The 18,751-nt window shown below is 42.1% G+C and overlaps 1 protein-coding gene across 17 annotated transcripts in view; it reads right to left on the reverse strand.

Annotated features, from left to right (window-relative positions):
* The window catches only part of dlg3 (discs, large homolog 3 (Drosophila)), an 80,488-nt gene that overhangs the window by 14,562 nt on the left and 47,175 nt on the right, over nt 1-18,751 (reverse strand). For 8 of the 17 annotated variants that reach the window (XM_076875026.1, XM_076875030.1, XM_076875038.1 and 5 more), the window contains 9 exons: nt 16,842-16,895; nt 16,288-16,338; nt 15,034-15,158; nt 14,479-14,648; nt 14,185-14,321; nt 10,965-11,110; nt 9,136-9,297; nt 2,589-2,745; nt 1,911-2,013 (listed from right to left, as the gene is read on the reverse strand). In XM_076875026.1, the coding sequence (XP_076731141.1) occupies nt 1,911-2,013; nt 2,589-2,745; nt 9,136-9,297; nt 10,965-11,110; nt 14,185-14,321; nt 14,479-14,648; nt 15,034-15,158; nt 16,288-16,338; nt 16,842-16,895 (1,105 nt within the window). The remainder of the gene's footprint in view (nt 1-1,910; nt 2,014-2,588; nt 2,746-9,135; nt 9,298-10,964; nt 11,111-14,184; nt 14,322-14,478; nt 14,649-15,033; nt 15,159-16,287; nt 16,339-16,841; nt 16,896-18,751) is intronic. The other 9 variants (XM_012917664.4, XM_024805152.2, XM_004545636.4 and 6 more) reach the window with 3 other exon arrangements.

The raw sequence follows: 18,751 nt of genomic DNA on the forward strand, positions 1-18,751 counted from the left end.
TACAGGCGAAGAGCAGCAAACTACGGGCCGTACTGGCAACCAACACAAACATGTTCTACAATGTAACTCACTCTCTTTGTTCGCTTTTCACCCCCGTCGGTGTTTGCCGACACCTTCGACCTTCGTCTCACCTTCGCTGGAGAAAACTCTGGCTATAATCTCGCTGTGGCTGCCGGTAGTTTCTTCATCCAGCCATTAGGGAGTTCATGCGGCTTCTGCTCTTCTGCTGTTGTATCCAAGCCCATCCCCCATCATCGCCCGTACTGGCTGGTAGACATAAAAGTTTGCCGCTTTCCACCTCTTCACTTCGGGTGCGTTAAAGGTTTCCCCCCCTCTGGTGTCGAAATGGAAGCGGAGCTAGCAACTTTCCGCTTAGTCGCCTCTTTCCATCGCTGTGCGGGTCTGTGTGTACAGACAGCCCAGAGTTTGAACAGGGAAGGACAACAGCGGTTTCGTTTGCCCGCCTTGCAGTTGGCTCAACACTTCGGGCTGCTGCTGCCACAAGAGCCGCCCCCGACCGAATACTCGCTGAAAGCCGGCCTATCCGCTGCGCTGCCCTCGTTTGCAGCACGATCTGAGTGCGCATGGGCCGCGGCACCAGGTAAACCCGATTGCACCATTAAATAGATATTTAATCAACATTGTTATAAAGCTGGGCTTGCGAGAGACATGTAGAAAAAGAACCAAAACACACGAAGCCGAGATATCGTGATTTTCGCTAAATCCTGTGAGTCTCAAAACAATCGTTCCTACATTTCCCACAATGCAATCCTCCAGTGCACTAGAAGAGGAGGGGGGAAAAGTACAAGACATGCCTGGACCACAGGAAATCGGAATATTTGAAAAGAAATAAACATAATGGAAGAAACATTATGGCACATCTTTACGCTGCACCACAACTGAAACATTTTATATTGAATAACTGTTTTGCAAAACAAATGTTTAGACTCCTTACTACAGCACAAGTCACAAGCTTAATCCTTAAATTAAAGTAAAACATCTCATGGTACAATATAATTATAATTATTCATTCTTTGTGTATCACTTTGATGTTCCTACGGGAGCTGATTATCTATAATACCACATAACAAAATTTATTAGCACATTTAAATTTTATAATCTGCAAAATAATAATTACCAAAGAGAAAGTAGCAATATTTGCATCCACATTAAAGTGCAGTAAGTGGTTGAATTACCTTCTAAAACTGGTTGCTCTCATAAAGTGGAGTTGAACATTATCAGATTACAAGTACTCTAGTTCGGGGGCTGGATTAGCTCACTGGATACAGCAAGTGAGTGTTATGCTGTAAGGCTATTGCAGAGGCCATGCCCTATACTGGTCTTTCTCTCAGCTTTCCTGTCATCTCTTCACTGTCGCACCACAAAACAGACTAAAACAAAAGACCCCAACATGTATTCAAATCAGTACTCTAGTTCAATTGCATTAGCGAGGACCACCAATCATGATATCAAAGGTTTAGGGGAGGAATATTTATACTGGATCTTGCTACAAGGCTGCAACTTTTTTCTAATTGGCTGGTGCTCTCAAACAGAAGGTTTGAACAGCAGGTGGATGGGGTTTCTGTGCTCACAGCGAGAGCTGTTTGCCCGAGATGACCTTATCAAGGATATCCGCCCTCTGAACTTTAGAGCGGTCTAATGTTTGAGCTCTCCAGTCACGGTTAAGGATACAAATATTTGCACTTATGCTGCCTTGATTTCATTTTATTTTTTAATTAGTCATTTCACATAAATAAGCACATTGCATTTGACTTAATATAAACTCCGAGGCATCACCATTTTCACAGGAATAGGAGCAAGATAACCTGAATGACTTATTTGATTTCAATGTAAGCCCCGTCTTGGTACAATGACATATTCACACATTACATGAGATTGTAGGGTCTTACCTTCAGGCCTGTATTGAGCAATGATGGTAACGGTCTGCCCAGCTCTCTTCAGTGCTGCAGCTGCCTGCTCATGTGTGGCATTCCTTAGATTTACACCATTCACCTGTTTAAAAATTAAATAAATACAATTTTAAAAAGCAAAAAGGGGACATTTGGTAAGAAAACTGGTTAGATTTTTAAGATGGCTGGAATCATGTGATCCTTGAGACCTATACAGAAAAACAAATGTAGCAAAGAACAAATTCTATGCTCAAAATAGATGGTTTCAAGACTTACTAATAATAAACCGAATTACTCAATAAAATTAGTAAACAAGTATGAAAATGTACAATTTTTTAATGATGTCAGCTGATGAGTCATTAGTTATCTTTTCTGACTGACTCATTTTTTCCATACATGATGTAATATGCTGCCAGATTAAAAGCAAGCTGAAAATAAACCAGTCAAACACAGACTTCAGGGCAGAGGGCAGCTAAGCTCCCTAAGAGTCCATTTGGATTTAATGTCTTGCTCAAGGACATTTGTGAGGCAGATATTTGCTGGCTTTCTAAACACAGTCCCTCCTTAATGTTATCATCATTATTCTGACAGCAGGAGTTGGCTGAAAACCCCTCTGCCTCAGACTTGTTTTAGTTGTTGACGTGGGTAAACAGAAAGCTTGAAGCTAAAAATACTAACTGAGAGAATCCTGTCGCCCCTCCTCAGCTCCCCGCTCAGGTCAGCCGGGCCTCCAGCCAGGATGAAGGAGACGAAGATCCCTTCTCCATCCTCCCCGCCAACAATGTTGAAGCCCAGACCAGTAGAGCCCTTGTGTAGCACCACCTTCCTTGGCTCCCTGTCAAATAGAGTGGCGGTGTCAGGGTGAAGGGCGGGACAAAGAGTGTATAAAAAGAGGCCAAATTTAAAAGAGACGTGGCCAAAACTGGAATAGAATTAGCATGAACAGAGAGTACAGAGACTAGTTTGTTATGTCAATGATCCCAAAATGTCAAGTGTGTCCAGTTTAGGCAGCTACATGCAGCAGGCCTGCAGATGGTTTATTGTAGGCTCACTCTGTTTATATACTTGAATCTGAGAACTTTAAATAGAACATTTAAACGATTTATGTTCAGGACACCACTCGCTGGTAGAAAACGATGATTAACCATATAATAACCATGCATAAAAACCATGCACAACACTGTTAACTCATTACAATAAAACAAGCAGGAACATGATTGGGTCCAAATGCCTGTCATCTATTGGCTACATCTTATGGAAATGTACACACGTGTCAACACTTAAACACCCACTCGTATCAATGTACAATGAGCCGCCTCCTGCTCGACAGACCTGCTGAAGCTCTGCTTTAGCTTTACCCACTATGACTCATCCTCCAGGAGGCTATTCAGACCGCCTCAGTTTTAAGATGCTAGAGAGGCCAAACCGCTGCTACGGTCCAGGCAAAAGCCCTCTGAGAACACACTTCACACAAATGCAAACACACCCACACACACTCTAGGAAGCCCAACAGTCAACTCTCTCTCACTCTTTCACGCACACATGCCGCGCACGCACGCTCACGCAGATTTTCTATACAGATGAACACATAAACACACATGCATGCACGCAAAATGCAGTTTCCTTTCTCAACAGAAAACACTGCATGGTTCCCATTAGTGGTTTTCTCTCGCAGTACTCAGCCTGCGGTCGACAGGAACAATTCCTGCTCCATCCCTAATGGCTGCGCTCAAAGTCGCTGCTAAGACCATTTTCCCATTGATGGCAGCAGAGGCAGCATTCCAGACTTTCAGAATCATACCCATGAGCAACTGGAAAAATGCTGGAGACTCCTGAATAGTAACATCGTGCTTAAAGAAAGACTGCTATGCATTTTAAATGAAGTGAACTTTGCAGAGATGCTAAGAGCATCACACAAGATAGATCAATATCCATATAGTAGACTCCTTACAAGCAATGTGCTTACAAAAAAGATTCTGGTAAAGAGATTATATGACTGTGCTGATGAGACTCATAACATTGCTACATTATGCTCCAAGTTTTATCCACAGCCTTTTAGAATTAGCTAAGTGATAATTGCCTTTGAATATGCTAAAACAACTCACTCGCCTTCACACAAGTCAAGCCTAAAATAACCAGCTAAGCTAATTCATCTCAGCTTGACAAGGCACACAGATCTCCATGGTTACCTGAGGATCCAGAGCCGGTGCTTACTTCTGAAAGAGCATTTCCTAACTGTGCGTTCAGGCAGGCTCCTCACCAGCGACATGGAAGATGAGATGTTGACCGTGAACATGTTCGCTATGCCACATTGCTCAGCTCAGCGCAGCATTACTCCCCGACCCCTCTTCCTGTCTGGCCTTCCGCAGTGAAGTGGAATACAGAATTAGAAACTCCTGGGATCTGGGCCTTGTGTTCCCTATCTCATTCTTGTGTGATGTGATGGGAAACAGCTCCTCTTCGGGCTGTGACAGTTGCTCGCTCCCTATCACTAGTAAGGCAACGCATTTAACCCTAACAGTCCCAAGCAAACAAAAAAACCTCTTCGATTCTACAGGAAGAAGCAAAAAACAAAACAAAACACTCTTGTCTCGCACCTGGAATAATTTGGATGGACTAGAGATTGTCCACGTTTGATCCTCTTTCAAGCAATCCCCTCGTTTCTGCTGGGATGCTACTGAAGATTCGGCCCCCCTCCAGTCCAGCACACCAGCATTCCTGTCTGTCAGCCTGGCCCTCTGGACACTAGGCAGATATTTTCCCAGAAGCTCCTTGCTAATTTGTCAGAGTAAACAAAAGAGGAGCTCATGGACTGACTTTCATGACTTTTAGGCCTTTGATTTGACGCCCTCATAGTCTGTGGAAGACTTTTGACAGGTGCTTTTCTTAACAGTTGCTGCTGCTGCCCTCCAAGGAGGTATGTGTGTGTGTGTGTGTTGCTTGTCCATAGGATGTGAAGTGCTTGGTCAGTTACATGGAAAATGGGAGTGAATTCCTACATTTTAAAAATGCAGGGATCAAGTCCTCCCTTTCTATCACAAGACCTGCTCCCCCCATCCCATCCCAACTCCCTCCCACCCCTCCGCCTTTTTCATCCATGCCAGGAATGTAAACAGGTATTGAGCAGCAAAAAACCCTCTTCTCTCTGCCCAGCGGTTTCTTTAATTCAGAAACCACCCTCCCCTCCCCTCGCTATATTATCCCTCTGTGCTTCACTTTTCTGGCTGAGGCGGTTGCAGTGCAGTCCTAAAGCTCTGAATGGATATCTGGGCTGCAGGGTTCAGCAGGTCATGCTGCCCTGAACTCAGCCAAGTAATTGGCTCTGCTTGGCTGATTAATGGTGGACACTGCAGATGGATGCCATTTTCTCCACAGACAGACACTACCTATTGCAGCACTTTATCTCTCCCCATCTCCAAAACAGATTACATCAGCGTGTGTTCACGGGGACGCACCATCTTCCCTCTTCTTTTTCATTGTCTAAATTTTACCCATAGATTTTTCAGTGTCCACCCCCTTCTTCTTCGGGGTCTGCTCTTTTCCTTTAATTTGACAGGAAAATATTTATTCATTGCTAAGGTGATAGACTGTTCATTCTCCGTGCTTCTCACCGTGACTAAGAATAAAATCTGAGTAATAAATGAATAACACCTAAGTTGGGAACTCTGCTGTGGTTCTTTTAATTCTAAACCCCTCATTTAACTCGCAAACTAAAGGTCATTGTGTTATCCAGATTCTTGAAGAAAAAAAAACAGTCAAAGGTTGTGTTTCCTTGTGTGCAAGAGACACATAACGTTACTGATTAGCTCAGCTGCTTCGACAGTACTAAGGCTTCTGTATTTACACAGGCTGTGACTAAACAAAGAGGCCGAAGCAGGAGGCATTGTTGCATACAGTAAGGGGAAAACATGCAAACTAAAAGTGAGAATGCATTTCAAAATCATGCCATAAAGTGTTTGTTTCCTTATTAACTTTACACAGAAGTCCTTAAGCTGAAAAACTAAATCAAAATATTTGGTGGGACTATAGCACCAATTCTCCTAGGTACACTTGCACATACTTTTTCAATGTTCTTTCAGCAACTTTGAAAACTTTCTTGCAGTTTTGTGTATTTAGACTGTCTTAGTGCCTTCTGTCTCTTCGTGTGATCCCAGACTGACTCAATGATGTTGAGAACAGGGCTTTGTCGGGGCCACGCCATCTGTTACAGGACTCCTTGTTCTTCTTGTTGCTAAAGATGCTTTTTTCCCCTTTTCTTGTTAATATTACTCTCACTTTATGTTTGGCGTCTTTATCAAGATGCAGGATAAATTTAGTGTTGATCAAATGCCTCTAAACATGTAAAATGCCTAAAATGTTTGCACAGTAATTTGCATCTGCAGTAAAGCCTGACAGGGCTAGTAGAGGGTTGTTGCTTGTTTAGTCATCTTGCGCCCTGTCACGACTGCATGCAGATGTATGTTTACACCAAACATGCATACTAATCTTTTCTTGAGTCCATTGTGGACGGAAACAAGGATTTAAAGGATTGTCTGATTACACCATATAATATAACATATCTCCAGAAAGGGGGGTAATATCAGATGGAGAAGGGGGTGTCGGGGACGTGTCTGCGATGACACCACTGAGGGGGATGTGCAGATGGGCAGAGGGCCGATATAAGCTCTGACTCATTCCTCACAACAAGTCTGCTCTACTTCTGTGGAAGCCTGTGCCTACTATAGCATCCATCTAAAATAACCCTTCGTGTTTGGAGCCAATGAGGAAGCTTTGGGGATTGGAAAGAGGTGTCTGCCCTGTGCCCAATGGAGTAGAATGACGAGAATGATGAGATCGAGTGGTTTGTCATTTATGATGTCCTCAGAGAAAATGGCTTTTGATTCTGATACCCAAATGCATGCATGGTCACCATATGTTGGCTGCTCTCACTTGCACAGTTGGCTTACAACGTGTCCGGTGTTCTTGATCGATATGCACAGGTATGGCATGTGTCAGTGTCATAATTGCATGCTGCACTTTAAGCATGGCACGCGTGTGTTCGTGTGTGTCAGCGTACAGTAAGCATGTGTGATTGGTGCTGGCAGTACGGGTGATGAGAGGGGTAAGACCTGAGTGCATGGCCTGGTTTTCCCAGCGTGCATATGAATCATGACAGCTGCAGCACTGTCTGCTGCCCTGTACAGGATCAGGCTCTCTGTTTACATTTACATACATAGAGAAGCAGGCAAAATATTTCACCGCTCCTGTCATCCACACTAGCCTTCAGTTCGACCCTTCCTTTCAAACACCACATTTACCACAAGCATTTAGTTAGAGTAGGACTACAGTCACTCTCCTTTGCACTCACTGCAAGGCATATATGTTACACAATAAAGGTAAATTACATAAAAACAATGGTTTACACACAGACATCAGTGCAGTCATCCATGAAGTGATGGAAAATGGACAAAACTGTGGCTGTAGAAACAAATAAAAAGAAAAACATTCAATTAAATCAAACACCAGGAGGCCTTTTGCAAATTTGATAATGCCAAACAGAAAAACCCCCAAATGCAAGCCATAAATAACATGTATATTATGTCTTCAGCAGTAAGCACTAGCCAAAGTAGCTTTGGCTGGAGATATAGGCTTAGTTTTATCAATGCCTCCTGACAGATGGAATTGAGCAGCTTGTGGGAGCGTGAAGCCCTTTCGGCTGCACTCCTGCGGTGATGTGTTTGTGAAGAGCAGGTACGACTCCATTTTAAACTGCGGTGAACAAAGCACTACTGTTTGAGATTCGCACATATGAGCAAATTAGCAGGAAATCAAATATTGACCGAATGGGAGTAGGCCGTTTAAAATATGAAAAGCACAAAAAAAGCGGCAACGAAAAAAAAAGAGAGAAAAAAATGAAACAAAGGGCAATGACTATTGAGATTTTCTTTTCACTTGTTCTCTACTCAGTGTTCTGTTGATGCTTGTTTCTTGTGAAGTTGTGAAAGATAAAGTAGTGGTTCCAAATAAACTGAAAAAGCCTCAGCAAAAATTTACATGCAGACAGAAAACGAAAAGAATTCTCAACATAAATATCGCCTGCCTCGCCCTCCAGCTCTCCTTTCCTCCCTCCTCCCTTGGTTCATCTTAATCTTCTCTACTGCTATTTATGTGCACAGATGTGGCCCAACACACTACTGGTAATCCTGATGGGTTATATGCCCTGGCATTTTTCTAAGTGCCGAGCTACAGAGAGGAGGGTTAGCTAAGCAAGGTATGATGGACTAGGTTAGTACCTGCCAGAGAAGGGGAGTGGACCTTGGCACAAGGGAGCAGGGGAAGGACAGAAGCCTCTGTAGAGGGCCTGGGGCACCTTGCTGTCCCCAGGTTTGTGGATGACACTGTAAATAGGTTCAGCCCTGCTGTGGGGTACAGGAATCACAGTGAACGGGACAAGTGTAGGACACAAATAAAGCACACATACCAACAAAGATGCGACAAAATGCACATACAAGTCATGTAGACAGCTTGTACAAGGACATTACAAGGCGACGTAACACTCGGCCAGTAAGACAGCACACATAGACACCCGCATGCAATCACACAGACACACACACACACACACACACACACACACACACACACACACACACACACACACACACACACACACACACACAGAGGGAATATAGCCTCTTCCCTAGAGCTGTGGGTTAAGCTGACTCAAAGCCTCATGGGACACTCCAATCAACCCTCTATGAATGCTACTTCTGATCCAGTACTTGGATAGGAGGTCAAAGGGTAACACACGCTCGTAACAAGTATAAGATGTGACAAAAGACTTCTCTCAGCACACAGCTGCCACACACTGTCCAGCTATTAAGTAGTATGCACCATCGGGGCCTCGATGAGATGAAAACTGCAAGCTAAGCAGATTCTTTTGTTAATCAAACACTATAAGCTACTGTAAACAGGTGTATCCTTGAAGCCACCACAACAACGCTTGTACAAAAGCAACAAAATAGAGGCTACTGGGAACAAAATACGATCCATGTTAAATTAAAATAGTTACTTAATTTATAACCGTGTTTCTTTAATACAACTACACCAGCCAATACCAAAAAAAGCCAACAGCTGATCTCCACCAACAACCTGTGCTAAGACTTAGCCAAAGCTACGCTTATACAGCCTTATGAATGTCAGGTTATGGAGGAGGATCATTCATGGAAGAAGCCGGTCTTTAACGTACCTCGTGAAGTCTTCCTCCCCCATCATGTGGCGGGGAACGGGCGAGTACCTGGACGGGGTGACTTGGGGTGGCGGGTACACTGGCTTGGGTTCCATTCCCCCCATGTAGTTGTGGCTGACGTGGTTGTCCACCATGGTGGGGAAGGCTGGAGGGAGGGCCAGGCCAGTAGGGGGAAAGAAAGAATGATTACAACACCTGTGCAACAGGAGAACTGCACAAAACATAACTGCATAAAGCTGGTTAATCAGATATTACCGGCTCCTAAACGACAGCTTCATTACCACACCAAGACACTGCTTTATAATGATAATATTCACCCAAATATAAATATGATTTTTGTGTCTCTGTGTGAACCAAAGTGGGAACACAATGAAATAAACTGGGGAAAAAAGAATCCATGAGCAGATTAGAATACTTACTGTTATCTTGGTTTTTTTAGCTCCATATATTTATTACTGGACTCTTACTAGACTGGCTTTGCATGATTCACAGCTCAAAATAATCCCTTTGTTAAGTATCTTTTACTGGAGCCAATCACTTCACCCATGGTCTAAAAAGAGCTTCTCATAAAGCCAGCTTTCTTCTGATTGGCTGTCCCTTGCAAACATAAGGTCAAAAAGGTAGGTTAGTGATGCTGCTCAACCCATAGCCAGAGTTGTGTGTTTAAAATGACCATAATTAAGATGTCCTCTTTCTATATGTATGAGGAAAAATCATAATTGATTTACCTTCTGGGAATGTACAGTACAACCACAGATTAGGGGACCCATGAAAAAGGGAATAATCCCTCTCTACATAACTCTTTATATCCATCTCTCTGGAGTACAGATTATCGATATAAGACAGTTTGAATTATATACGCCTCCAAACAAGTTTTTCTAACTTCTCTGTTTCTTTATAACTTGTCTGATCATCTGACTGCTTGTATTTCTGACCACATCTAACTTCTTATTAACTTCTTTCCTGCATTCCCAAAGCTTAGCAATTAACTTGGTGAGAACGATGATATTATTAGGAGTAGAAATAGTGGCCAAAACCACAAAAATAGGACCCAGGTTTTCCTTTAAAGTACCACTGGGACATTTTTTATAAGCTGGCTCGCTTTTTTATGCGAACAATGTAATCTATTGTTTCTGCTATATGTCTGTTGCAAAATGGGGAACTACCACTGACTAATATGTGAAGGCATGTGCCGCATTTTTCTAAAAACCTGTTTCCTTGTGCATGCACATAGCAGACAGATCACACACATGAACAAGCCTCTTTTTCTGAATTTACATTTTTAGCGTTAGCCGAGCGTGATAAAGCAAGTGAACTACTTCACTTGCAAATCCGGAACCACATCTAGATTCAAGGGTTAGTGAACTTAAACGCAGACGACTTCAAACATTCGGAACTTACAAAACCTTCGATAGCCCCATCTAATACTAAATCACTGTTGTGTGGAAATTTGAGATGCTGCAGCTCAAGATCGTGGGCTCTCATGAGCAGGTGGGATGTGAGAAACCATCCACACTCAGTGGGAGGCAGAGAACTGTGCTTGTTGTTGCTGTGGGAAGGATTGTGTGTCTGTGTGCGTGTGTGTTTGTATGCACGAGCGTTCACTACATACACTATGTGGGTGTCTGGGCATAGCAGTTTTGGGGAGAGAACAGTGAACCAACAGAAAAATTCAGAAAACATCGCTGGTAAAGATGAAACTTTAAAAAAAAATCATATAAAAAAAATTACTCTTTACCTTACATCTCTAATTTTGGAGCTTGCTGATTATTGATTAGCAAATTTGCACTTATAGTACGACTACAAGAACAGGAAGAGGTAGATACGTACTGCTGGAGTAGTCTGGTGGGGCATACATGTCGTTCAAATGCACAGGTCCCGGCTTGGCCACCTTGAGGTAAACCATATCGGAGGTGTTCTTCAGCGCAGCTACTGCCTCCTCATGACGCACATCCTGTAGCACGATGTTGTTCACCTGAATGCGACGATAGTCCAGAAATCAGAAGAGGGGGAAGAAAAAAAAAATCTTTGTATCAACACCTGAAAGCCTTGTGTCTCCTGCTGCACTGTGACAACATCACGCATCACAGCAGTCATCACACCAGCCAACACAATAATGAATCATAGCTTGAAGGTATTATGAGATTTCAGTACATTTCAACAGCAAAGTGAAAGGTTGGTGTGCCGTGCAGTGATAACAGAGGTCAAAAGCAGTAGGTAGAGGTTTGAAGGATGCTCTGTATCTCTCTTTACTGTTTCTCTTTTAAGATTCAGGTCCCAGGAAATATGCTGCCAGTCAAAAGTTATTCCAGCAGTTTGGTAACATTAAACCAATGTGCTCACTTGCAATAATGCAATAGAGAACAGGAAATAATGCCATGTTTCTTGATCAGTCTATGATCTGTAGCAGCATGCCACAGTGCCACCAGATCTGCATTTTAACTACTGATGTCTTTGAGTTGACATTTTTCTTTTGTGTGCATTTCTTTCAAAGGCCAATTTTCTGCCTTGCCTGCAACTTCTTCAAAATGCAGCAGCACAGCTTGTTTAAGCAGACGTCACCCCAAATCCTATGTTTTAAAAGTGATTTTAAGATTTTACTTTTCAGTTTTAAACCACATCTAGGTCTCACCCCTAGCTACGCTGCAGAAATGTTGCAGCTTTAGATCCTCAGGTGGGGCCCTTCTGGCTGTTTCAAAGTCGAGGTTTAAATCTACAGGTGACTTTGGGTTTCCCATCAGGGCCCCTCTGATTCGGAACAACCTTCCTGAGGAGAAGAGGTTTGTAGAATGTGGGACTTCTGAATGTCTATAGACTTTATCTGATGTCTTTTTAAAATCTTGTTTTTCAATTTCATTTTCTTTGTAAATATGATCTAAATTTTCTTGTTGTTGTCTCAACCTTGCTTTAATTTCATTCAGCTTTGTTTACTATGAGTAACACCACGTCTTATACCTCAGTATCCTGCTTCTTGTGTTTGTCAAACCATTCTTTTCCTTTTTATTTTGTGAAAAACTTCTTCTTATTATTAATGTTAGTAGTAGTAGTATTAAATAAAAAGACAGAAGCTAGGCTACAGAAGCCTAATCACTTGTCCAATCTGACAAAAAAAGGTCATGAATGTTACAAAGGTGTTAGAGAATTTCGTAAAATATATTGTGTTTGTATTTAAATAATGATTAATGACAGCTCAGTGATGAGTGCAGCGATAATTACTTGGACTTTTACTCATGAATGCTGATTAACGATAGTTTTTTTTGAAAAATATCTGCCTTTATCAAATATTTCTCTCTCATGCCCAGCTGAGGGGCTGCTTTATTGCCCCAATTCGTGACTGTGTTATTTTTCTTATAAATTATTCTAAGTGCTAATAATGTTGTCACATTTAGCTTAAAGTCACAGGATGTGACACCTAAGTAAATAATGTGATGTACCTAACATCTGAGCACTCAGTCAACCCAGTATATTTTAGTGCCATGCAAGAAGTATTTTCCACCTTCCTAATTTCTTTATTTTTTTAAAAAAATATTTGTTACACAAACATATTTCTGATAATTAAACGAGTTTTAATATTAGACAAAGATAATTTTTTTATAGTTTTTAAATGTTGATTTCATCTGTTAAGTATAAAAAACCTAACTGCATTCGAGTGTTTGTGATAACTGTCAATGAGTTGTTCACATCACGGAGAAGTTTTGACTCACTCTTCTTTGCAGAATTATTTTAATTCAGCCACAATGGAGGGTTTTCGAGGATGGACGACCTGTTTAGGGTAATGTCAAAAGATCTACATCGGATTTAAGTCAGGACTCGCAAACCTTCATTTTGTTATGATTGAGCCACTCAGAGGTGAACTTGCTGGTATGTTACTGATCATTGTCCTGTTGCATAACCCAACTGTGCTTAAGCTTCAGGGTATGAACTGATTGCCAAACATTCTCCTTCAGGATTTTCTGGTAGAGGGCAGAATTCATGGGTCCATCAATTATGGCAAGCTGTCCAGGTCCTGAAGCAGGAAAGCAGCCCCAAACCATCACAGTACTGCCATCATATTTGACTGTTGATATGTTCTTTTTGTAAAATGCTGTGTTCATTTAATGCCAGATGCAATGGGACTTAAACCTTTTTTAAAAAAAAAATCAGTTTTTTTCTCGCCAGCCCACAGAATATATGTTGGGAATCCTGAAGATGCTTCTGACAAATTTGAGACGAGCCTTTATCTTCTTTTCGGTCAGAAGTGGCTTTTGCCTTATGGCCATATCTGTCCATTCTCTTTCTTATTTCTAAATCATGATCACTGACCTTAATTTAGGCAAGTGAGGCCTAAAGTTTTTTAGATGTTGTTCTGGGATCGTTTGTGACCTCCTGGATGAGTCGTTGATATGCTCTTGGTTGGCCGGGCACTCCTGAGAAGTTTGCACCACCAAGTTTTCTCCATTTGTGGATAATGACTCTCCCCGTGGGTCACTGGAGTCCCAGAGCGTTAAAATAGCTTTTTAACCCTTCCAGACTGACAGATGTCAACGTTTGTTGCTTTTTGAACAAACAAAGCTTACTTTGTCTTCGGGTTCTGTTTAAGTGGTTTCTTGATTTAAGAGGTCTGGCAGTAATCAGGGCTGGGTGTGGATAGTAATGTGATTAATGCGATTACTCAGTTAATTCGTGATTTAACAAGAGGGTGGCAATTCCTATTTCCCACAGGACCAGGTAGGTTTGGATTACTTTTTCCCTTAAAAAATGAAATCATCACTTAAAAACGACATTTTGTATTTACTCTGGTTATCTTTGTTTAATATTAGAGTTATCTTGATTATGTAAAACAGGTAACTATGACAAATATGTAAAAAAAAAATCATAAAATCATAAAAGGGACAATTTTTTTCATAGCACTGTACTTGTCCGGTTATAGAAATAGCTTTATAGAATGACTGCAAGGAAAATGCTAAATATCTGTTTAACTTGCAAGTGAACCACATGAATAGCTAATGAATTCATTTGGATTCGAGTGTCAGATATGCGAGTGAGTCAGAGGAAGGTGCAGGCTCCTACAGCGAGCAGCCGGTCTCCGGTTTGCAGTCGTCCATCTTTTTGAGCAGCTCCACCTTCTATAATCTTGGTAATATAGATGCTGTTGTCTCCTGGGATATGTTGATTCCCAATCCCTCCAGCAATGCTGAATCCCAGTCCTAGGTGAATAACAAAGACAGCCAGTGCTTTAAGAAAAGGATCACCCCAGACTGCATGCTTTCATTCCAGGTCCTATTTGTAAGATTATGTTATTTATTACCTTTTAAGCAGCACTGCAATCACTTTCAAAAAGAATATGTTAACACTGACTCTAACCTTTGGGCCCTTTCAGCAGGTTGACCTCCAGAATAGTCTCAGGTGGGGCCTGTCTCCGTCGAACCAATAACCTCACCACTGGTCCTGCCTCTTTCAAGGCTTCCACCGCCCGGCTGTGAACCACCTCAGACACATCGACATCATTCACACGCAGCACGCAGTCATTAACCCTGTGAAAGAAAAGGTTTAAATGTCACATGTAAAGTGCATGGAGTTCTGTGGAGTTTACTGACTGCATAAAAAAGGGAGACCCAAGCAAAGCCAGTATAATCAGAAACCTCAAAAGAACATGAAAAAGAACTTCCATATCATAATTTCTGCATGTTTCAGGCTTTGGTCTTCCAGTGAATCATAAGTCTGAGGAAGCACACAGAGCCTGGGGGCAGAGGGCTGTAGAAACTCTGCCTCCCACTCAGCGCTGCCTGGCGGGACGCAATGTTGGTGAGCGTTAAAGATGAGAGTAGAGAGGTTAGAATAGAGAGAGTATAGAGGAAGTAGTGGAGCTTAGTAAGAGTTGAAGAAATAGGAGGCAGCAGGAGGAAGACGGTAACTTACCCCAGCCGCCCATCCATAGCAGCTGCTCCTCCGGGGATGATCTTGGTGATGAAGATCCCTGGATCATCAGGAATGTGGGGATTGTCTATTCCTCCAGCAATGCTGAAGCCCAGACCAGAGTTCCCCTGAAAATAGGTTATGATTAACATTTTCAACATAATACGATAAACAGCAAACAAAGTAAGCTCAAGGTTAGTGCAATATATCTCTTTTAGTGTATTTAAATCATGTGATAGATGCAAAATGATCCAGAGATTTCTCCAGGCACTTCCTCATGCCCGTTTCTGTGGAGGCTCGTGTGTGTGACCGCACGTCCCCACGTGTGACAAATTGAAATGCCATTAGAAGAGGGAGCATGTACTCTATGAACCCACAGAGAGATATCTGTGTATGAAGTACATTAAAAATCTGGGGTAAAGATGAGCTCAGAGTCATCATTTCGGTTGCCTGATACAATGCTTCTCACTCTCTGCAGGAGATGGATACTGCCACCTCCTGCCGTCCCTGTCCCTGAAACGACAGAGGACCCATTTTGATCCAGCGGGACCAGGCACACTGCTGCATCTGACAGCCATGGCCACAGAGACAGGCAGCAAACAAGACAGCTGAGAAAAGACTTCGCTTTATTATTTTCTATAATTAATGAGCAACAGTCGCAACAAATTAGGACAGAGGGAGGCTGAGGCCTCCCAGTGTGCTGCTCTGGAGCCAAGAGGAGTACACTGGGCCTTACCACCAAAAGTTACACACCCACAGACCTTTTAAAGTGTGTCTGTGCATAGTTTATTTAAGCTTTCTACATGGAGAAATGCCACTTAGAGCGGAAGGGGCAAAGAAATATGCTGCATCTACCGTGGGTGGAATAATGAGAGCAGAAATGTACAGTATAGCTCTGCCAGTAAACCTGAGCCACCGCTGACAAGTTCAGTGGTGGCTGCTAAACAATTGCACAGGAAGGTGCTTTACATTTCTGGCGTCTGCTGATGACATGTGTATCAGGATTATGTAAAAAGCCATGCCTAGCTGGCGTTAATGTGGGTCACATAGGACATCACACTTACGACGTTGCTAATGCAGTGAGAAAACGCCTGTCTTCACTTGCATAAAATTTTATATAAATTAACAATCATTAAGATTTGTCTTTGGTATTCATTTAGACTGAGCTGCTTACCACCACCTAGTGGGGAGAAATCCATCAATCATCAGAATGAGGATACTGTGGGAAAAAATGCATCCACGATGTGTAAAACTTACCCTCTCCAAAATGATCTCTTCATATTTATACATCCCATCACTTCCATTAACCTGCCAAAAACAAAACACAAAAAATGAACAGCATGGTTAGTGACACCTCTGAAGACAAAGTATGTAGTTTGCCAACACGTAAGAAAAATGGGACGTGTACAAATGCTTCGGCAAAATCCTTCATTGTATGTCCAAAAATGAGAAAAAGATCAGACTGAATACGAGAAACCCAGTAAATCGGGATTAGTGTCAAAATATGGCTTTACTATATATATGAAAACCGCCACACATTCCTTAATGCTGTAAATGAGAGGTGCATTTCTTTCTTAAAATGCAAACGCTGTAAGAATACATGCGCAACTGCAGAATGCACAATCCCAACAAACGGGCAGAGTCAATAGGAAAATGGATGTCGGTCCACATGGCAAACAGCATGTTGCTGCCAGGAGGAGGCCTTTTCATCCACACACACTCGCAAACATACAAACATGTTCATGCACTGACACAGGAAGTGTGAATGAGAGGGATATATACTGTAACAGACAACGAGAACAGATACTTACATAAGGGCCTGCATCTAGTGAGTCTGCGTTGACAATGATGGGGGGAGGGTTGGCCTGTGAATATGAAGAGATACACATTATCTCAGTGTGTGAGGCTGGCAGCACGCAGACGTAATGCGGTACACACACTATCGCTTGGGAGCAAAATGAACGGATGCCACAGGAACAGGCAGTGAGTCTCCTTGGGAGTGAGACTGGGGAGAGAGATGAGGGTGGGGTGGGAGGGGTTGAAAGGGGGGTGTGAGGACTGAGAATGAGGACTGGGGCAGTGAGACTGCTGCTTATTAACCGTCACAGCCAGACATCCTGCGGTCACCTCATAAAACAAACCAGCTTGTGTTCCAGCTGTTGGCACAATACGTTTATCCCACATCTACTTCCACATAATGAAAGCACGGAGCATCGTCTAGAAAAATGCATGAATTTTGGCTTGGTGCGCTACAAGGTTTACGGAATTACACAAACTCTACACAGTAATCTCCTCTCACGTCTGTTATTCTACATGCAAACAGGTAGTTTTTTAATCTCTCTTTATGCAAAATATCTGTCTGTCGCACTTGTTTAGTGAACAGAAAATAACTGGTGCTTGGTCTGAAATAAACAGCTCATTTAAACGCATCATGATGCCAATTTTTTAATAAACTTTTTCACCTTTTTCAGTTGTCCGGACGCAACAGTTTAACAGCAAAACAGACAGAGAGGTCAGTAACTGCTTGTTGCAGGGTTACTGTCAAAAGTTAAGGGTCAAACAATTCTTGAGTACTATGATGGGTTGAATTAGCTCAAAATATAATGAATACAGACTCTAAAAGCTATTTTAGATTTCTTGGTAATAATTTTTAGGGAAATTGTTTATTCTCTTGTTTTTGTTTCCGTTAAGGCTTTTAAAAAAAGCTCAAATGTACAATAGGGAGCACGTCTTCCCAGCGGAAATATCAAAAGCAGCATTTAAAAAGCAAAACTCAAACAAGATTAAGTTTCACAGTCCAATTAACCTCCCAGCTCAGCTCTATTGTGCCACCTGGTGTTTCTTTGCCCACTTCAGGCATGCAGAGTGAAGTTTGATGGAGGGGGTTTGTGTTGGAGCAGCTGATGGCCATCCTTTACTTCTACTGATTTGATTGACTTGTGTGCGTGAGGGGGATGCAGACAGCGGTGCATGCAGGGCCTTATACTTCCAGGTCCAGCACTGAGGAGAAAATCCTTAGCTGTCTGTCCTAACACTAACCTCGCCAACCTCTCCCAATCTCACCCTATCACCTTACAGTGTACAGTGTTTAAGCAGCTGAGTTTGACTGATTCTGAAGACTTACATATTACACATCGCCTATCATACATCTTTTCAATCTGAACTGTGTTACTGTGCCATTTCCACTTTATAATTTATAACTACCTGGAGTGATGCTGCTCTACTGCTCTACAATATGAGCACATATACACAGATGTACATGATATATAATTAGATATAAGGAAAGGAAATTCAGGAATCTGGGATTTGGTTTGATAAAATGAAACTATATAAATTATTTTTTCAGTTAACTTCAGTTTGTCACATTCATGATATAAAAATCCACTTTTACTTGCTCTATTGAACAGTTACCATCAATTATTTACAAAGGCATGGATATTAAAGGGACACACGCGGGATGAATGGTAGAACAAGATGAACATTTTTATTTTGTCTTACTGTTTATATATCTACTATATTTCTTAGCAGGTCCTCAGCTGTCTGGGGTGATGCGCATTTTATTGTCAAGTCCTTGAATATACACTCACTCACACTTTATTAGGTACATATTGCTAGTACTGGGTTGGACCCCCTTTTCCCTTCAGAAACTGCCTTAACTGATCATGGCATAGATTCAACAGGGTGCTGCAGACATGATATCATCACATATTTGCAGCATGTT

Source organism: Maylandia zebra, linkage group LG2 (genome assembly GCF_041146795.1).
Source record: "Maylandia zebra isolate NMK-2024a linkage group LG2, Mzebra_GT3a, whole genome shotgun sequence".
In the NCBI taxonomy this organism is placed as follows: domain Eukaryota; kingdom Metazoa; phylum Chordata; class Actinopteri; order Cichliformes; family Cichlidae; genus Maylandia; species Maylandia zebra.